Below are 14359 nucleotides of genomic sequence, written 5' to 3'. Positions count from 1 at the left end.
TGAAAGATGAAGAGGAGTGAGGCGCTAATTTCTGACTCCACTCAAAATCTATAAAAAGGGTCAAAATTTTTAGCCAACGAGCTGTTGTCAGAAGCACGGCAGCAATAAATTGAGATCGGTTGGGGACAGCTTAGGATCCTCGATCATATCAGATGTCAACACAGCCATAGCGGCCCGTTTATGCTTCGCCGTTAGGATCAAGATGATTGCCGATAATAATTAGAACATGTTTAACCTTTATTTGATTCAGCAAGCGCAACCATTAGCATTTTTATCAGAATTGTTTAAGCTAACTTTATGCACTAAACATAAAAGAAGAAAGATTGACATCCTGGTTAACTTCTCCTCTATATGTATTTGTTGGACTGATGCTAAAAGCTTACTCTGCTCCTTTTCATTCATGCCATTTCCGTTAATACCGGGTAATGCTTGGGCAACTTTTCTAAATAAAATCTTGACCTAAGGAATGGTTTTGTATGTTTGTTAAGCGCAATATATATATATATTAAACAGATTCTTTTTTTTTGATTTTTTTGTCTTTTTTTCTGCTTACATTGTGTCCTGCCTTCGCACTGGTTTCAATAAACATAACGTTCAGGTCTTTGGCCTTCTTTTCGCCTTCTGCAGTTGTAACAGCTCTTTAAATGCAATGAGAAAAATTTAGTAAGCTGATTACCGTCGGCTGCATTTTTATTTTATTTTTTCTGTTGTACCTTTTTTCGTTTAGATCAGTCTTATTACCTACTAAAACCACTATAGCTTCGTCTCCTCGTTCTGCTCGTACATCATCAATCCATTTGGTCGTATTAACGAAGGATTCCTTATCTTATTTAATGAATAATATATCTTAGTAACTAAATGTTGTTGTAAGCTAATCTCGGGTTTAGATACTTTTATGCAAGCATTTACTTGAAATATCATAAACAATAACTGCGACTGAAGAATCCCGTATGTAACTTGGAATCAGGCTTCTGAATCGCTCCTATAATAATCAAGTATATTTTCTTATTTTATAAGAGTCGAATGCAATTCAAATTACTAAATCAGGAACCCACTTGGCCAGCTGTGTCCCATAATTGTAATCGAACAGTTTTATCCTCTAAATACATCGTTTTCGACAAGAAATCGATACCAATTGTTGCCTAGTAGGGAAGGCGTTGAAAATTGCAAAGGATAATGTTATAAAAAGTAAACAGATTTTGTTGGTTGTAGACGACAACAGATGCATACTTGGTAGGAACTGTCAAACGTATCGTACATAAACCGGGTGATTAAAGACGTTTTTCCCACTAAATAAAGAGATGATGATAATAGTACGCCGGTCCTCTGTCTCTCAGTGAATTATCAATATTTGCATATTTTACCACTCTGTTCTCCTAAAAAGACAAGTTTGTACTTTCGTAAAGGGCTGCCAAATTCGGCCGAGGTCATTTCGATTTATCAAACGGTAGAGCGGGAAAGGAAGATGGAAGAAATGATTGTATCTCACAAGAAAAAGGTGGGAGAGAAATAAAAGAACAAACAATGATTCGCTCAGTCCTAAGATACTTCTTTTGTTTTATGCGCTGCACGGGTTTGAATTGTTTATTTATATCTTATTATTTACACTGATTAGTGCAACTCAGGAATTGTGTATATCCGTTTATGTGCGAATAGATATCAATAAACCCTACATGTGACCTTCTGGTTCCATTCCACTATTTAATACATATCGAATGGTTCATCGGCATTCTTTAAATAATGGTACTTCTTTGTGGTCTGTATATTTGGAGCACTTACGCATGGCCCCGGTTGAAGACCTGCAGAATATTAAGTCTATGCAGCAAAGTCAACATTCATCTCCTGCACTTGAAGTATTTATTTTATTACAAATGCTCGGGTTGCTCTGGGAGAATATTAAGGAATTTACCCACCATCCATTACTTGGCTGGATCTTATTCTTCTCCTGCAACGTTGCTGTGGTAATTTCTGCCACATTTCATAGGCTAAAGTAATTCATAAGTGCAGCAAATTATAGATATTATTTATTCAGTAGTTAACCCTTTTCATCGGTCAGCGCTTATTTCCTCTATGGTGATATGCACCAAGGTACAGCTTGAATTTTCGCAAGCCACTATTTCTATTGGCCTATCTGAGTAAGCTGCGTTACGTCACTTGGCGCTCGCTTCAAGCAAAACGGCTGCGCCAGAAAAGTAGAAACTTAAACTCCTCTACTCATACTATTCAAAACCTCTATTTCTTCTATATACAAGCTCATCCCTTAATTCTTCTTTACAGCTCTTCATATTTATTCAACTTTCGGTAAAGACTAACTGTGATTGCTAAAACTGCTCCAACTCTAACGATTTCTTCCATATTTTATCGTGGATCGTATTTTTTATTTCTTAGAGTTGTTATTTTCGATCTAAAGAAGCAGTAAAAAATTTATAACTTGTGTATATTAATATAATGGCTGAAAACTTTGCCAAAGCGAGCCAATATCAATATGCCGCGACTTCCAGTCTGGTACTGCAAGCTAATCGTAAAGGATTACCGCGCAGAGATCAAGAACCAACGGGTGAACCCGATTCACTTTGGGGTAAAATCGATCCCAAGGATTTTGGCTCACGCGCTGAAAGAGAAACACCCAATATAGAAGCAAAAAAGAAAAAAGCAGCTGCGAAGAAACAGTCTACTGGGGAAGACACCTCAGAAAAAAGACGTAGAAAGAAAGAGGAGAATGCCTTCAATAGGGCTTATGGTTATTCTTCTGTATTATCAGCAACTGAAGATTGGGAAGGCCTCAATTATAGACCTCGTACAAAAGAAACACGCGAGGCATATGAGCATATATTAGCATTTGTTTATGAACATTTGGGTGATCAAGCACGTGATGTCATTCGTAGTGCTGCTGACGATGTTTTGGAAACGTTAAAAACTGATACCTTGAAAGATTTTGATAAAAAGAAAGAAATTGAATCAGTCATTGGCAACATCGAATCAGAACAATTTGCACAACTTGTCAATTTGGCAAAGAAAATCACAGATTATTCAACTGATGGTGAAGCCATGGATGTCGATGAGAATGGAGGTAAGATCGGCGAAATTGACGATGAACTTGGCGTTGCTGTTGTATTTGATGAGGATGAAGATGAAGAAGAAGAAGGAGATCAATTTGAGCTGAAAGACGAAGAAGAAGATGAAGATATAGATGAAGAACAATTAACCGCTCAAAATTCAGAAGAAGATGAGGATGAGGATAAAGAACCTTCAGATGAAGAAGACGGCTTCAAGACAGTTCTTCCTGGTCAAAGCAAAAAGAAAAGATCAGCATCGAAAAAACAATCCTTTGCTGCGACGCAAGACGAGGATATTCTATTACCACACGACATTGGTGCTTTTTGGTTACAAAGCCAAATTGCAAGCCATTATGATGCACATACAGCAACAAAAAAAACAGCCAAAGCTCTCGAAATTCTCGGTTCTGAAAGAGATATTCGTGAATGCGAAAATGATTTGATGGAGCTGTTTGACTTTGACAAATTTGATTTGGTTCGTATCCTCGTAAAGAACCGTGACCTCATTTATTGGTGCACTCAACTCGCTAGTGTAGCAGGTGACGATAGATTAGCTATAGAAAAAGAAATGCAGGAAAAGAATTTGGGCTGGATTTTACGTAGTTTAAGTGGAGATCGCCAACTGCGTGGCGAAGCATTAGAAAGAAAAGGTGTAGTAGACACAGCTATGGAAATCGATAGTGAAGCCACCCGTAGTCGTGGTCAGTTGCCTACAACCATTACCATTCAACCTGGAACAACAGTAACTCCGCGAAAAATGCTCGATCTCGACGCACTTGCTTTTGAGCAAGGCTCTCATCTTATGTCAAATAAAAAAGTCAAGCTTCCTGATGGCTCAACTAAACGTACAAAAAAAGGCTATGAGGAAATTCACGTTCCTGCACCTAAACCTGAGCAATTTGCTACCGGCGAGAAACTAGTCCCTATCAAATCTATGCCTGACTGGACGCATGATGCTTTTGTTGGTCCGCAAACATTGAATCGTGTTCAAAGTAGACTTTACCCAACTGCATTTGGAAGTGACGAAAATATTTTACTGTGTGCACCTACTGGTGCTGGTAAAACCAATGTAGCCATGCTTACTATCCTGCACGAGATTGGTAAGAACCGTGATCCTGAAACCGGCTTGATTGACCTCGATGCTTTCAAAATTGTGTATATTGCTCCCATGAAGGCTTTGGTTGCTGAAATGGTAGGCAATTTCAGTAAACGTTTGGAGCCATATAACATCAAGGTTGCTGAATTGACTGGTGACCGCCAATTGACGAAGCAACAAATTGCAGAGACCCAAATTATTGTCACTACGCCCGAAAAGTGGGATGTCATTACTCGTAAAGCAACGGACCGTAGCTATACTGCACTAGTGCGCCTGATTATTATTGATGAAATTCATTTGTTGCATGATGATCGTGGTCCTGTACTCGAAAGTATCATTTCTCGTACCATTCGTACTATGGAACAGACTCAAGAACTTGTCCGTCTTGTTGGTTTATCTGCCACCTTACCAAACTACGCTGATGTGGCTGCCTTTTTGCGTGTTGATAGCAAGACCGGTCTATTCCATTTTGACAGCTCCTTCCGTCCATGTCCGTTAAAGCAACAATTTATTGGTGTGACAGAAAAGAAAGCTATTAAACGTTTCCAAACGATGAATGAAGTATGCTATGAAAAAGTCATGGAGCAGATTGATCAGAGAGAGGAGAACCAGGTACTTGTTTTTGTTCACTCCCGTAAAGAAACTGCCAAAACTGCCAAAACACTCCGAGATATGGCTTTGGACAAGGATACTATTGCTCGTTTCTTGAAGCAGGATTCAGCCAGTCGTGAGATTTTGCAAACTGAAGCAGCCACAGTCAAGGATGCCAATTTGCAAGACCTCTTACCTTACGGTTTTGCAATTCATCATGCTGGTATGACTCGTGCTGATCGTACACTTGTGGAAGAGTTGTTTGCGGACGGACATATTAAGGTCTTATGCTCCACGGCAACTCTTGCTTGGGGTGTCAATTTACCTGCACACGCCGTTATAATTAAAGGTACACAGATTTACTCACCTGAGAAGGGTCGTTGGGTTGAACTCTCCCCTCAAGATGTACTGCAAATGTTAGGACGTGCCGGTCGTCCGCAATTTGATACATACGGTGAAGGCATCATTATTACGGCTCATTCAGAGTTACAATACTATTTGTCACTCATTAACACTCAACTTCCAATCGAATCACAATTTGTTTCTCGACTTGCTGACAATCTTAATGCAGAAATTGTCTTAGGCACTATCAGAAACCGTGATGAAGCGGTACAATGGTTAGGTTATACTTATCTTTATGTTCGTATGCTTCGCAACCCTACCTTGTACAATATTTCATTAGACGAATTAGATGAAGATCCCCATTTGGAACAGAAACGTGTTGATTTGATTCATTCTGCAGCAACACTCTTGGATAAATGTAATCTCATCAAATATGACAAAAAGACAGGTCGTTTCCAAGTCACAGAGCTCGGTCGCATTGCATCTCATTACTATGTCACTCATCACTCTATGGCAACTTATAACCAACACTTACGTCCTATGATGACTGAAATTGAATTGTTCCGTGTATTTGCTTTATCTGATGAGTTCAAGTATATCCCTGTTCGTGAAGAAGAAAAGATGGAGTTACAAAAATTACTTGAACGCGTACCAGTGCCTGTTAAAGAAAGCATAGATGAATCCACAGCCAAAATTAATGTGTTGTTACAAGCTTATATTTCACAATTGAAGTTGGAAGGCTTCGCATTAGTTGCAGATATGGTCTACGTTACTCAAAGTGCTGCTCGTATTTTACGTGCTATGTTTGAAATATGTTTAAAGCGTGGTTGGTCTCAATTAACAAAGAAAGCATTGAATTTATGTAAGATGGTGGAGAAACGTATGTGGCTGCCCATGTCCCCTCTTCGTCAATTCAAGACTATGCCTCAAGATATTGTCCGTCGACTTGAACGTAAAGAATTCCCTTGGGAGCGTTACTTCGATTTAAATGCCCAAGAACTTGGCGAACTTATTGGACAACCTAAAGCGGGCCGAACTTTGCATAAATTTGTCCATCAATTCCCCAAACTGGATCTTCAAGCACATGTTCAGCCTGTTACCCGATCTTTGTTGAAGGTAGAATTGACCATTACTCCAGACTTCCAATGGGATGAAAAAGTCCATGGTTTCGCTGAAGCATTTTGGATTCTGGTGGAAGATGTTGATGGTGAACATATTTTGCATCATGACTACTTTGTTCTAAGACAGAGATATGCGGAAGAAGAACACCTGGTCACATTTACGGTGCCTTTGTATGAACCTTTGCCACCCAATTACTTTGTTACCGTTGTTGCTGATCGTTGGTTACATTGTGAGACTAAATTACCTATCTCCTTCAAGCATTTGATCCTTCCTGAAAAGTATGCACCGCACACTGAACTTCACGATCTTCAACCTTTGCCTATCTCAGGTCTCAACAATGTGGAATATGAAAAGCTTTACTCTGCTTGGATTAATCACTTCAATCCTATTCAAACACAAGTGTTCAACGCATTATATACTACGAATGAAAACGTCTTCATCGGTGCACCGACTGGTTCTGGCAAGACAATTTGTGCTGAGTTTGCTCTCTTCCGCTTATGGAATCAGAAGGCTGACTCACGCGTTGTATACATTGCACCATTCCAAGAACTAGTTGATGAACGTGTTGCAGAATGGAAGGAGAAGTTTGGCAAATTAGGAAAGGAAGTTGTTGCTTTAACTGGAGAAACTAGTGCTGATTTGAAGTTATTAGAACGTGGTGATATTATCTGTGCAACACCCACCCAATGGGATGTTATTTCTCGTCGCTGGAAGCAAAGAAAGAATGTGCAAAATGTTGATTTGTTTATCGCTGATGAGGTACATATGATTGGCAGCAGTATCGGTCCCACATACGAAGTCATTGTGTCAAGAATGAGATACGTCGCTTCTCAAACGCAGAAGCTTATTCGCATTGTCGCTTTGAGCACTTCGCTCGCCAATGCTCGTGATTTAGGTGAATGGATGGGTGCTACTTCTCAAACTGTCTTCAATTTCCATCCTTCTGTCCGTCCTGTACCTTTGGAGATTCATATTCAAAGCTACAATATTCCTCATTTTGCTTCACTAATGATGGCCATGGCTAAACCTACTTATCTTGCTATCACTGGTTATGCTGAGAATCGACCTTCTATTGTCTTTGTTCCCTCAAGGAAACAATGTAAATTAACGGCTATTGATCTCATCACATACTGTGTTGCCGATGATAAGCCTTATCAGTTTTTGAACTGCAAGCCTGAGGAGATTGAATCGTTATTGGGACGTATTCAGGATAAATCTCTCGTCGAAACTTTGCAACATGGTATTGGTTTCTATCATGAAGCTTTATCAAAGCAAGACAAACTCATCGTAGAACAACTCTATGAAACCGGTGCTATCAAGGTCATTATTGCCTCTCGCGATACTTGTTGGGGTATTCGAATGCACTCCTACATGGTAATCGTTATGGGTACACAGTATTTCGAAGGCAAAGAACACCGTTATGCTGACTATCCTATTACCGATGTTTTACAAATGATTGGTCGTGCTTGTCGTCCCAATACTGATGAAACTGGTAAATGTGTCTTGATGTGCCAAGGCAACAAAAAAGAATACTATAAGAAGTTCTTATACGAAGCCCTACCTGTTGAATCTCATTTGGATTTGTCCCTACATGATCATTTCAATGCCGAAATTGTAACAAAGACAATAGAAAATAAGCAGGATGCTGTTGATTATCTTACCTGGACGTTCCTTTACCGTCGTATGGCGCACAATCCCAATTACTATGGTTTGCAAGGCACTTCACATCGCCATATGTCCGACCATCTTTCAGAACTTGTTGAAAATACATTAAACGACCTCGAAGAAACTAAGTGTATTACTATTGAAGATGAAATGGATATCATACCACTCAATTTGGGTATGATTGCAGCTTATTATAATATCAATTACACAACCGTTGATATGTTCAGTGTTAGTCTCAAGAATACCACTAAAATCAGAGGCCTTTTGGAAATTGTTTCTTCCGCTACTGAATTTGATACCATTCCTATTCGTCATCATGAGGAATCACTTCTTCAACGTATCTACGACCGTGTTCCTATTAAGCTTGCTAACCCCAAGTTCAATACACCGAGAATCAAAACAAATGTTTTGTTACAAGCACACTTCTCCCGTATACAATTGCCACCCGATCTTCAATCAGATCAAGTTTTGGTTGTCGAGAAGATTATTCCTTTACTTCAAGCATGTGTTGATGTTATTTCCTCAAATGGTTGGTTATCTCCAGCATTAGCTGCTATGGAACTATCACAAATGTCTGTCCAAGCAATGTGGGACCGCGATTCACCGCTTAAGCAAATCCCTTACTTTACCAACGATATCATCAAGCGATTTGAAGCAAATGAAGTTGAATCTGTTTTTGATATTATGGAGATTGATGATGATGTTCGTAACGATTGTCTTAAGAGCTTGAATCAACGTCAAATGGGCGAGGTGGCTCGTTTCGTTAATAGATACCCCAATATTGACATTGGTTTTGAAGTGGCGGAGAGAGATTCTGTTGCAGCAGGAGGCATTGTCAATATCAAGGTTCAATTGGAACGAGAAATCGACGAGGATGATGCTGGTAAGGATATTGGTCCTGTAATCGCACCCTTCTTCCCCAAAAAGAAGGATGAAGGTTGGTGGATTGTTGTTGGTGATCCTGAGACCAAGACATTATTAGCAATCAAGAGAGTCACTCTACAGCAACAATTAACAGTGGCATTAGATTTCATTGCACCTAAGGCTGGCCAACACACACTGAAAGTTTATTTAATGTCAGATAGTTATAATGGTTGTGATCAAGAATTAGATATGGATCTGGACGTTGCTGAAGGTGAAAGTAGTGAAGAAGATGAAGATGAGTCTATGGACGAAGATGAAGATTAAGCCTATTATAATTGTTAAAATTGACTTTCTTACACGATTATGTTTGGTCTTTATTATATGTTAATTGCTTTCTGCCCCTCCTCCCCCTCCGTATGTAATAATAAACCTTTGTAGATTTTTCAGTACTCTATTGATAATAAGCGGTTGGGACGCTGTATTCCTTCCCCCCCCTCCTCCCCTTTCGACATTGTGCTGTAAGCAAGACAGGCTTTTACATCAGAAAAGACAGAGCATTTTCAAATATTGAATGAAAGGTAACACTGTTATATGTCATTAGATATGAGTATATTACAAGATAATAAGGTTAAATATTAAGAGAGAAATAGTAAAAGATCATAAGATGGATGGTAATATTGTTATGCTTTCTTGGTGGTATATGACGCAAGATAATGAATCTGATATAGAAACTGCTTAAGATTATGAAGATGACTTTGATGTTTAGAACAATGGAAGTTTGATCATTGTATGTTCAGGAGTATATAAAATGGCGGCCATTATATACCATGCTGTGAGAGCAAGTGTGAATGAAATCCAACCACTAGCAAGGTTGAAATTATTAATGCCTGTTAAACCACCAATGCCGCCGCAAAGGAATGCCAAAAAGACTTGTAATAAAACCATGCGAATTAAGATTGGTTGACGTAAGGTACCAAGCAGGAAAAGGAACGCCGCAATAGCATAACCAATTTGTATAAGGCCCATGCACTCATGAACGGCTTCCATACCTCCAGTAGCCATAATCATTTCGAGAATACCTGAGCTGGGAATCATCATGATACCAAATGTAAAGAAGAAGCCTGAAAATGTCAGCATACTAGTAGCGGCGAAAACATTCCCAAGAATTAACTCGCAGACGCCACAGATAAATTGACCCATAGCACCGTAGCCAAAGGCAACGCCAACGGCGACTTGTGGCATATTTGTGATAAGTCCGGTATTGTATAGACCAAGAACAAAAGAACAGAGAGCAAAGGCGCCGAAACCGATAGGCACGGGTTGAATTTTGGAGGCAAAAGATGGTGTAGTATTAACATGCAATTGGGCAGCAGTTGAGTCAATTGCATCGGCATATTGTTTTTCTTCCTTTGTCATATTAATCTTTACAAATTCGTGATGTTGGCCATCAATTTTTGATTCATCAATTGAGGAAGACATAATGCAGTGATAAGCAGTGAAGAGTGTCTAAAAATGTATAGCAACCCAAATAATTGCAGAATATTTTATATCCAGTTTGTGGCTGAGTGTAACGAAGAGTTTGAAATGTTACTGTTCACTCGTACCAAGTTAAATGTAAGATTAACCAAAAAGGTTCAAAATGGAAAGTGCTACAGAAATCTATTAAGCTTTTGTGCCTCTTCCCCACAATTTTTTGTGGTTCGTGTCAACATTGTAAGATGCATTCTATCAGGGTTTCCCTTTTTTAAACGGTGCACGGTTTTCCCAAGGTACAAGACGAGATTCATTAAATTCCCAGCAGGTATTATTAGCTCCGGTACAATGCTGCAAGTCGACGACTGCCAATCTGGCCTGTTGACTGAAGATGACTCGGGAAAAAAAAAAAAATAAGATCTCAAACAAATATGTGATTCATCGTGTAATCGGCAGTAACTGTAGCTTTCAACTGCTTATCAGAAGCATAGACAGTAACGCGAAAATATCGATATATTCCAGCCTATGCAAAACCTTTGATTGCTTATCAGTTACTGCTACTGTTTTCATCTACTACATAAGTAGCAATATTAACGTTGGTTAATTAAGTTGGTTCATGCTTAACACGGTATTTCCGAGTTTGGCATTGTCGATTTCTTTTCCCATGCCTCAATTTCCTTTTCTTTCCTAGTAGACACAGTGACGAAGTCATCAAACCGTAACTGACCATTTTCCCTGCATATTTTTATATTCTCCTTTTGACCTTTTTATCTACTTAAGTTAGTTTGAATAATTCGCGTACTATAACGTTGACAAAAAAAAAGTTTATGTAATACAGCAGAAAAGGTAAATCTGGAGATTTTAGCTGTATCCATGAATTGGGAAATTGACAGATTCTAGAAGACTTGGCTAGTTTCCCTTTTTCCATGTAACGTCAATATAGAGCGAATAGCACTCGTTTGGACCCGCAAAAAGCATCTGAAGTGAAGTTAAGGTTTTAATTAAGACGATTAGCGCATCGAAATCAAAAATGGAAATCATAATGAAGTTACATTCTAATAAAAGTGCAAACTTGTAGTTTGCATTTATTGTTTGTCAGCTTAATCTCACGAAATACTTTTATACTGACTGCAAAAATCCATTGATTATTAGACTAGCCTGAACTATTGGCCTCCAAACAGAGGGTTTTTTTCGGCCTTTCCTCGTCGATGTATGTGTGCTACATGTCACTATGCGTTCTCCCACCATTCTATTTTTTCAGTTTGTTCCCATACACTTGCCTATTACTGTAATTTTCGATTTTCCGTTTATTAGCAATTTCTGTTGTTTAAACATCATATTACTCGGAATATTGTATAGAACTTAAATGGAAATTGCGGATCCTTATAAACGATTAGGATAACCTTTGCTGGTAAATTTATCACAACAGTACTCTTTTTTAGGAAAGTATTTTATCTTTTATACCCATGCATCGCCTTATTTCTGATTGACGAAATGTGATATAGTGTTGAATTTAAGTGAATCAGATAACTTTATTTTGCAGATCTAACCATAGATACATAATCTACCCTAGCTAAGCTATTACTGAACTTGTTGATCTCTAATTACAACTAAACACATTCTGACAGAATCCGTAAGACTTGTAGGTCTTGTTAAAAAGGATGTTATAGTGGACTAAGTTAAGTAGCGAGACTATAAAAAGATGTTGATTTTCTTTATTTCGAATTAACGTTTGTGTCTCTTTTGTCGTATTTGAGGGTAGATGATATACAAATTTAAGATTATAATTCATTTTATGAAGAATAAACATGAATCATACAATTTTGCAAATCAGAAATAATTAGAAATCACATAAGCTCCAATATATGAGTACCATGAATTAAGTGTTGTGTTTAGTTGACAGCATCATATGAGATGTGGAGGACTCGTATACAAATTATACAAGATCCTCACACCTCATTACTGCTGAAATTATACAAAGTAGAGTAGGAAACGAATATAGAATAAGTGATGATCCTTATACGAGATTAGCTACCTCGTATAAGGCTGAACAGGTTGTCATTTAGGATATATAGTTTACTTATTTTACTGTAATACGTAACTATATGACATGGGATATATAGTAGAATTAATATATGGACATGCAGGATATATTGATTCAACACCAAGGTATAATAGGTTATAAGTACTATTCTCTGCCTTCGGCATAAAGAATGATTACAAGATAATAGTTTGTGATCATCCTTTACAATAACTGTTCACTCAACTCAAACACCACGCACGAATACTATTTTCCTAATTAATACTATTTTCCTGCAAGCAGTGCTACATAATGGTTAGCACGGGAAAATAGGTTAGTTGCATGATCACTAGATCAAGCCATGGATACGTTTACAAGTCCACCCGCTCCGGGTAGATGCGTAATCTCCTCAAGGGAGAATTCTATTCTTTTACGGTTCAGAAGACGTACGTCTTCTTTGAGTAGAATAACTCAGCTGTCAGTTTCTAGGTTCCGCAATATGAAGAAGATATTCAAATTTTTGCAGTAGATATTTTTCTTCTCTTTGAACTTAACTTGATTCAAAATAAAAACCTACTAGTTTGATCCCGTTAAGCTTTTTATTGTTTTAACTAAGTGATATTATACTCCACAAGTCGTCAAATACCACAAGAATAATTTGGGTTTTTTGTCATTCGGACCAGCGGTAAGGGCTTTCGTTTCGATCAACTGCAGCATGAACGCCAAAGGTGGTAGAAATGTTGATGGTGCTGCTGTGATATTTTCGATTGTTGGAGTTGATGGCATATTTTCCATCAATGATTGGCATGTTGCATCGACTTCGGGTTACTTTGTTATATCAACATCTTCCAACCATTTACAAGTATCCATATCATTCAAAATTTTAAGAAGGCAATATGAATCAATGAGTCCGTAAATCATATTGTTCTTTGTTTCCTATTATTTGACAATGATTTGGGCAATTAAAATCTTCTCTATGAAGATATAAGTCAAGCATTTTACCTGGAAAGTAGGCTTCAATGCCCAATACAAGTAATATCTGATACGTTTAGTGAAGTTTTCCACCATGTGGTTCATGTAAGTGGTTGCTATACTCTCCCATGCAGCCGCCATAGCATCACTATAACCTTTGATTTGTTGATCCTTGAAGGGGATATAATGGAAGGTTCGTCAGTAGCAACGTCATCGAACGTCAGAGCCACAGTGTGGTTAATGTAGGCTTAGTTGGTAATTTTTTGGCCCAAGACTAGCTTACAGATGCAGTACCAAAAGTTTTGTTCATAAATGTATTCCTGAACAGTTAAATTACGGTTCTTAATAATGTAGTGATTCATGAAAAGCTGTGCTCTGGTTGTGACGTCCCGTATAAATCTGCACAGCTCAATCACTTTTTGCTGGAATCCTTCATGCTCTTTCCGTAAGATACTGCGCTCAGCATCAAAAACACCGTCCACGTAGGTTACAAGGGGCAGCTTCTGAGCGTAAAGCTCATACTTATCTGAATAGTTTGTTCGAAGGAGCTCCGCTTTAGTAGTAATATGTTGTTGGCAAGCAAAGGAAGCTTTTGAGTGACCACTTAGACCACAGTGCTTGCATATGACAGTATTCGATGGCGATGCTTTTTTTTTTTTTGCTTCTAGCCTTCTCTTTTTGCCTTTATCTTTAGCTTGCTTTGTTTCGTAGTCGTCTTTTCCGGACTTTCGCTTCTTGGCTAGAAAAGCGTATGAACAGAATATCAGTGAAAATGAACAGGAAATATTACCTCTTCAGCTATCTGTTACCATTATATTCTGGACACAAGTATGAGCCCTTATGGGCATGTCCTTCCCGTCCGCAATCAAAACATGTTTCTAGAAAATTAATAGTTCAACGATTTTGTTTGAGTACTTAAACGAATAAGAAACAAAATACAGCAATCATGAACTGACTTTCTTTATTTTCTTGTTGCTTTTTCTTCAACTTTGCTTCAAGGTAAACTTTTGCTTCTCTTGAAGGCATGATAAAAAAGCTACTCAAAAGATATAAACACTCAGTTACAAATAAAATATGTACAGTACAGTCGTTGTGAGTAGCTCGTGATGAGATCTTATTTTAATCTACCTGATGATCCACTGTTAACACTTCTTTGAT

General features: G+C 38.2%; 4 protein-coding genes across 4 annotated transcripts; 1 reads left to right on the top strand and 3 right to left on the bottom strand.

The window, feature by feature from the left end:
• Positions 1-47: 47 nt before the first annotated feature.
• Positions 48-1565, bottom strand: BDF20DRAFT_564626 (ras family-domain-containing protein). Its single transcript, XM_053075756.1, has 8 exons — positions 1365-1565; positions 1231-1289; positions 1056-1142; positions 910-982; positions 714-825; positions 554-638; positions 384-459; positions 48-302 (listed from the first exon to the last, which is right to left on the bottom strand). Exons 1-8 carry the CDS (start codon positions 1429-1431, stop codon positions 247-249), a joined length of 615 nt encoding a protein of 204 aa, XP_052935675.1. The 5' UTR covers positions 1432-1565; the 3' UTR covers positions 48-246.
• A 560-nt stretch (positions 1566-2125) lies between these two features.
• On the top strand, positions 2126-9189 carry BDF20DRAFT_874505 (Sec63 Brl domain-containing protein). Its single transcript, XM_053081271.1, has one exon. The coding sequence runs from the start codon at positions 2449-2451 to the stop codon at positions 9058-9060; it is 6612 nt and encodes a 2203-aa protein (XP_052935674.1). The 5' UTR covers positions 2126-2448; the 3' UTR covers positions 9061-9189.
• BDF20DRAFT_874504 (GPR1/FUN34/yaaH family-domain-containing protein) lies at positions 9190-10233 on the bottom strand. The gene is made up of 2 exons (XM_053081270.1): positions 9387-10233; positions 9190-9314 (listed from the first exon to the last, which is right to left on the bottom strand). Exon 1 carries the CDS (start codon positions 10213-10215, stop codon positions 9499-9501), a length of 717 nt encoding a protein of 238 aa, XP_052935673.1. The 5' UTR covers positions 10216-10233; the 3' UTR covers positions 9190-9314; positions 9387-9498.
• Positions 10234-12899: 2666 nt separating this feature from the next.
• Positions 12900-14227, bottom strand: BDF20DRAFT_913716 (uncharacterized protein; the record flags this gene model as incomplete). Its single annotated transcript, XM_053084105.1, has 6 exons — positions 12900-12981; positions 13059-13165; positions 13232-13356; positions 13485-13940; positions 14011-14079; positions 14158-14227. 6 exons carry the CDS (start codon positions 14225-14227, stop codon positions 12900-12902), a joined length of 909 nt encoding a protein of 302 aa, XP_052935672.1.
• Positions 14228-14359: the final 132 nt, after the last annotated feature.

This window comes from Mycotypha africana (genome assembly GCF_025528875.1).
Source record: "Mycotypha africana strain NRRL 2978 chromosome Unknown BDF20scaffold_6, whole genome shotgun sequence".
In the NCBI taxonomy this organism is placed as follows: Eukaryota; Fungi; Mucoromycota; class Mucoromycetes; order Mucorales; family Mycotyphaceae; genus Mycotypha; species Mycotypha africana.
The sequence above is the reverse complement of the archived record's forward strand: the minus strand, read 5'-3'. Positions and strand labels throughout refer to the sequence as shown.

Bases quoted from the DNA above. Each gene is read 5' to 3' on its own strand.
- BDF20DRAFT_564626 (XM_053075756.1), bottom strand. From the start codon at position 1,431: ATGACCTCGGCCGAATTTGGCAGCCCTTTACGAAAGTACAAACTTGTC. The intron at 1,290-1,364 runs GTAAAATATGCA...CTCTTTATTTAG, and splicing joins CTTTTTAGGAGAACAGAGTG to TGGGAAAAACGTCTTTAATC. The intron at 826-909 runs GTAAATGCTTGC...TCATTAAATAAG, and splicing joins TATTGTTTATGATATTTCAA to ATAAGGAATCCTTCGTTAAT.
- BDF20DRAFT_874505 (XM_053081271.1), top strand. From the start codon at position 2,449: ATGGCTGAAAACTTTGCCAAAGCGAGCCAATATCAATATGCCGCGACT.
- BDF20DRAFT_874504 (XM_053081270.1), bottom strand. From the start codon at position 10,215: ATGTCTTCCTCAATTGATGAATCAAAAATTGATGGCCAACATCACGAA.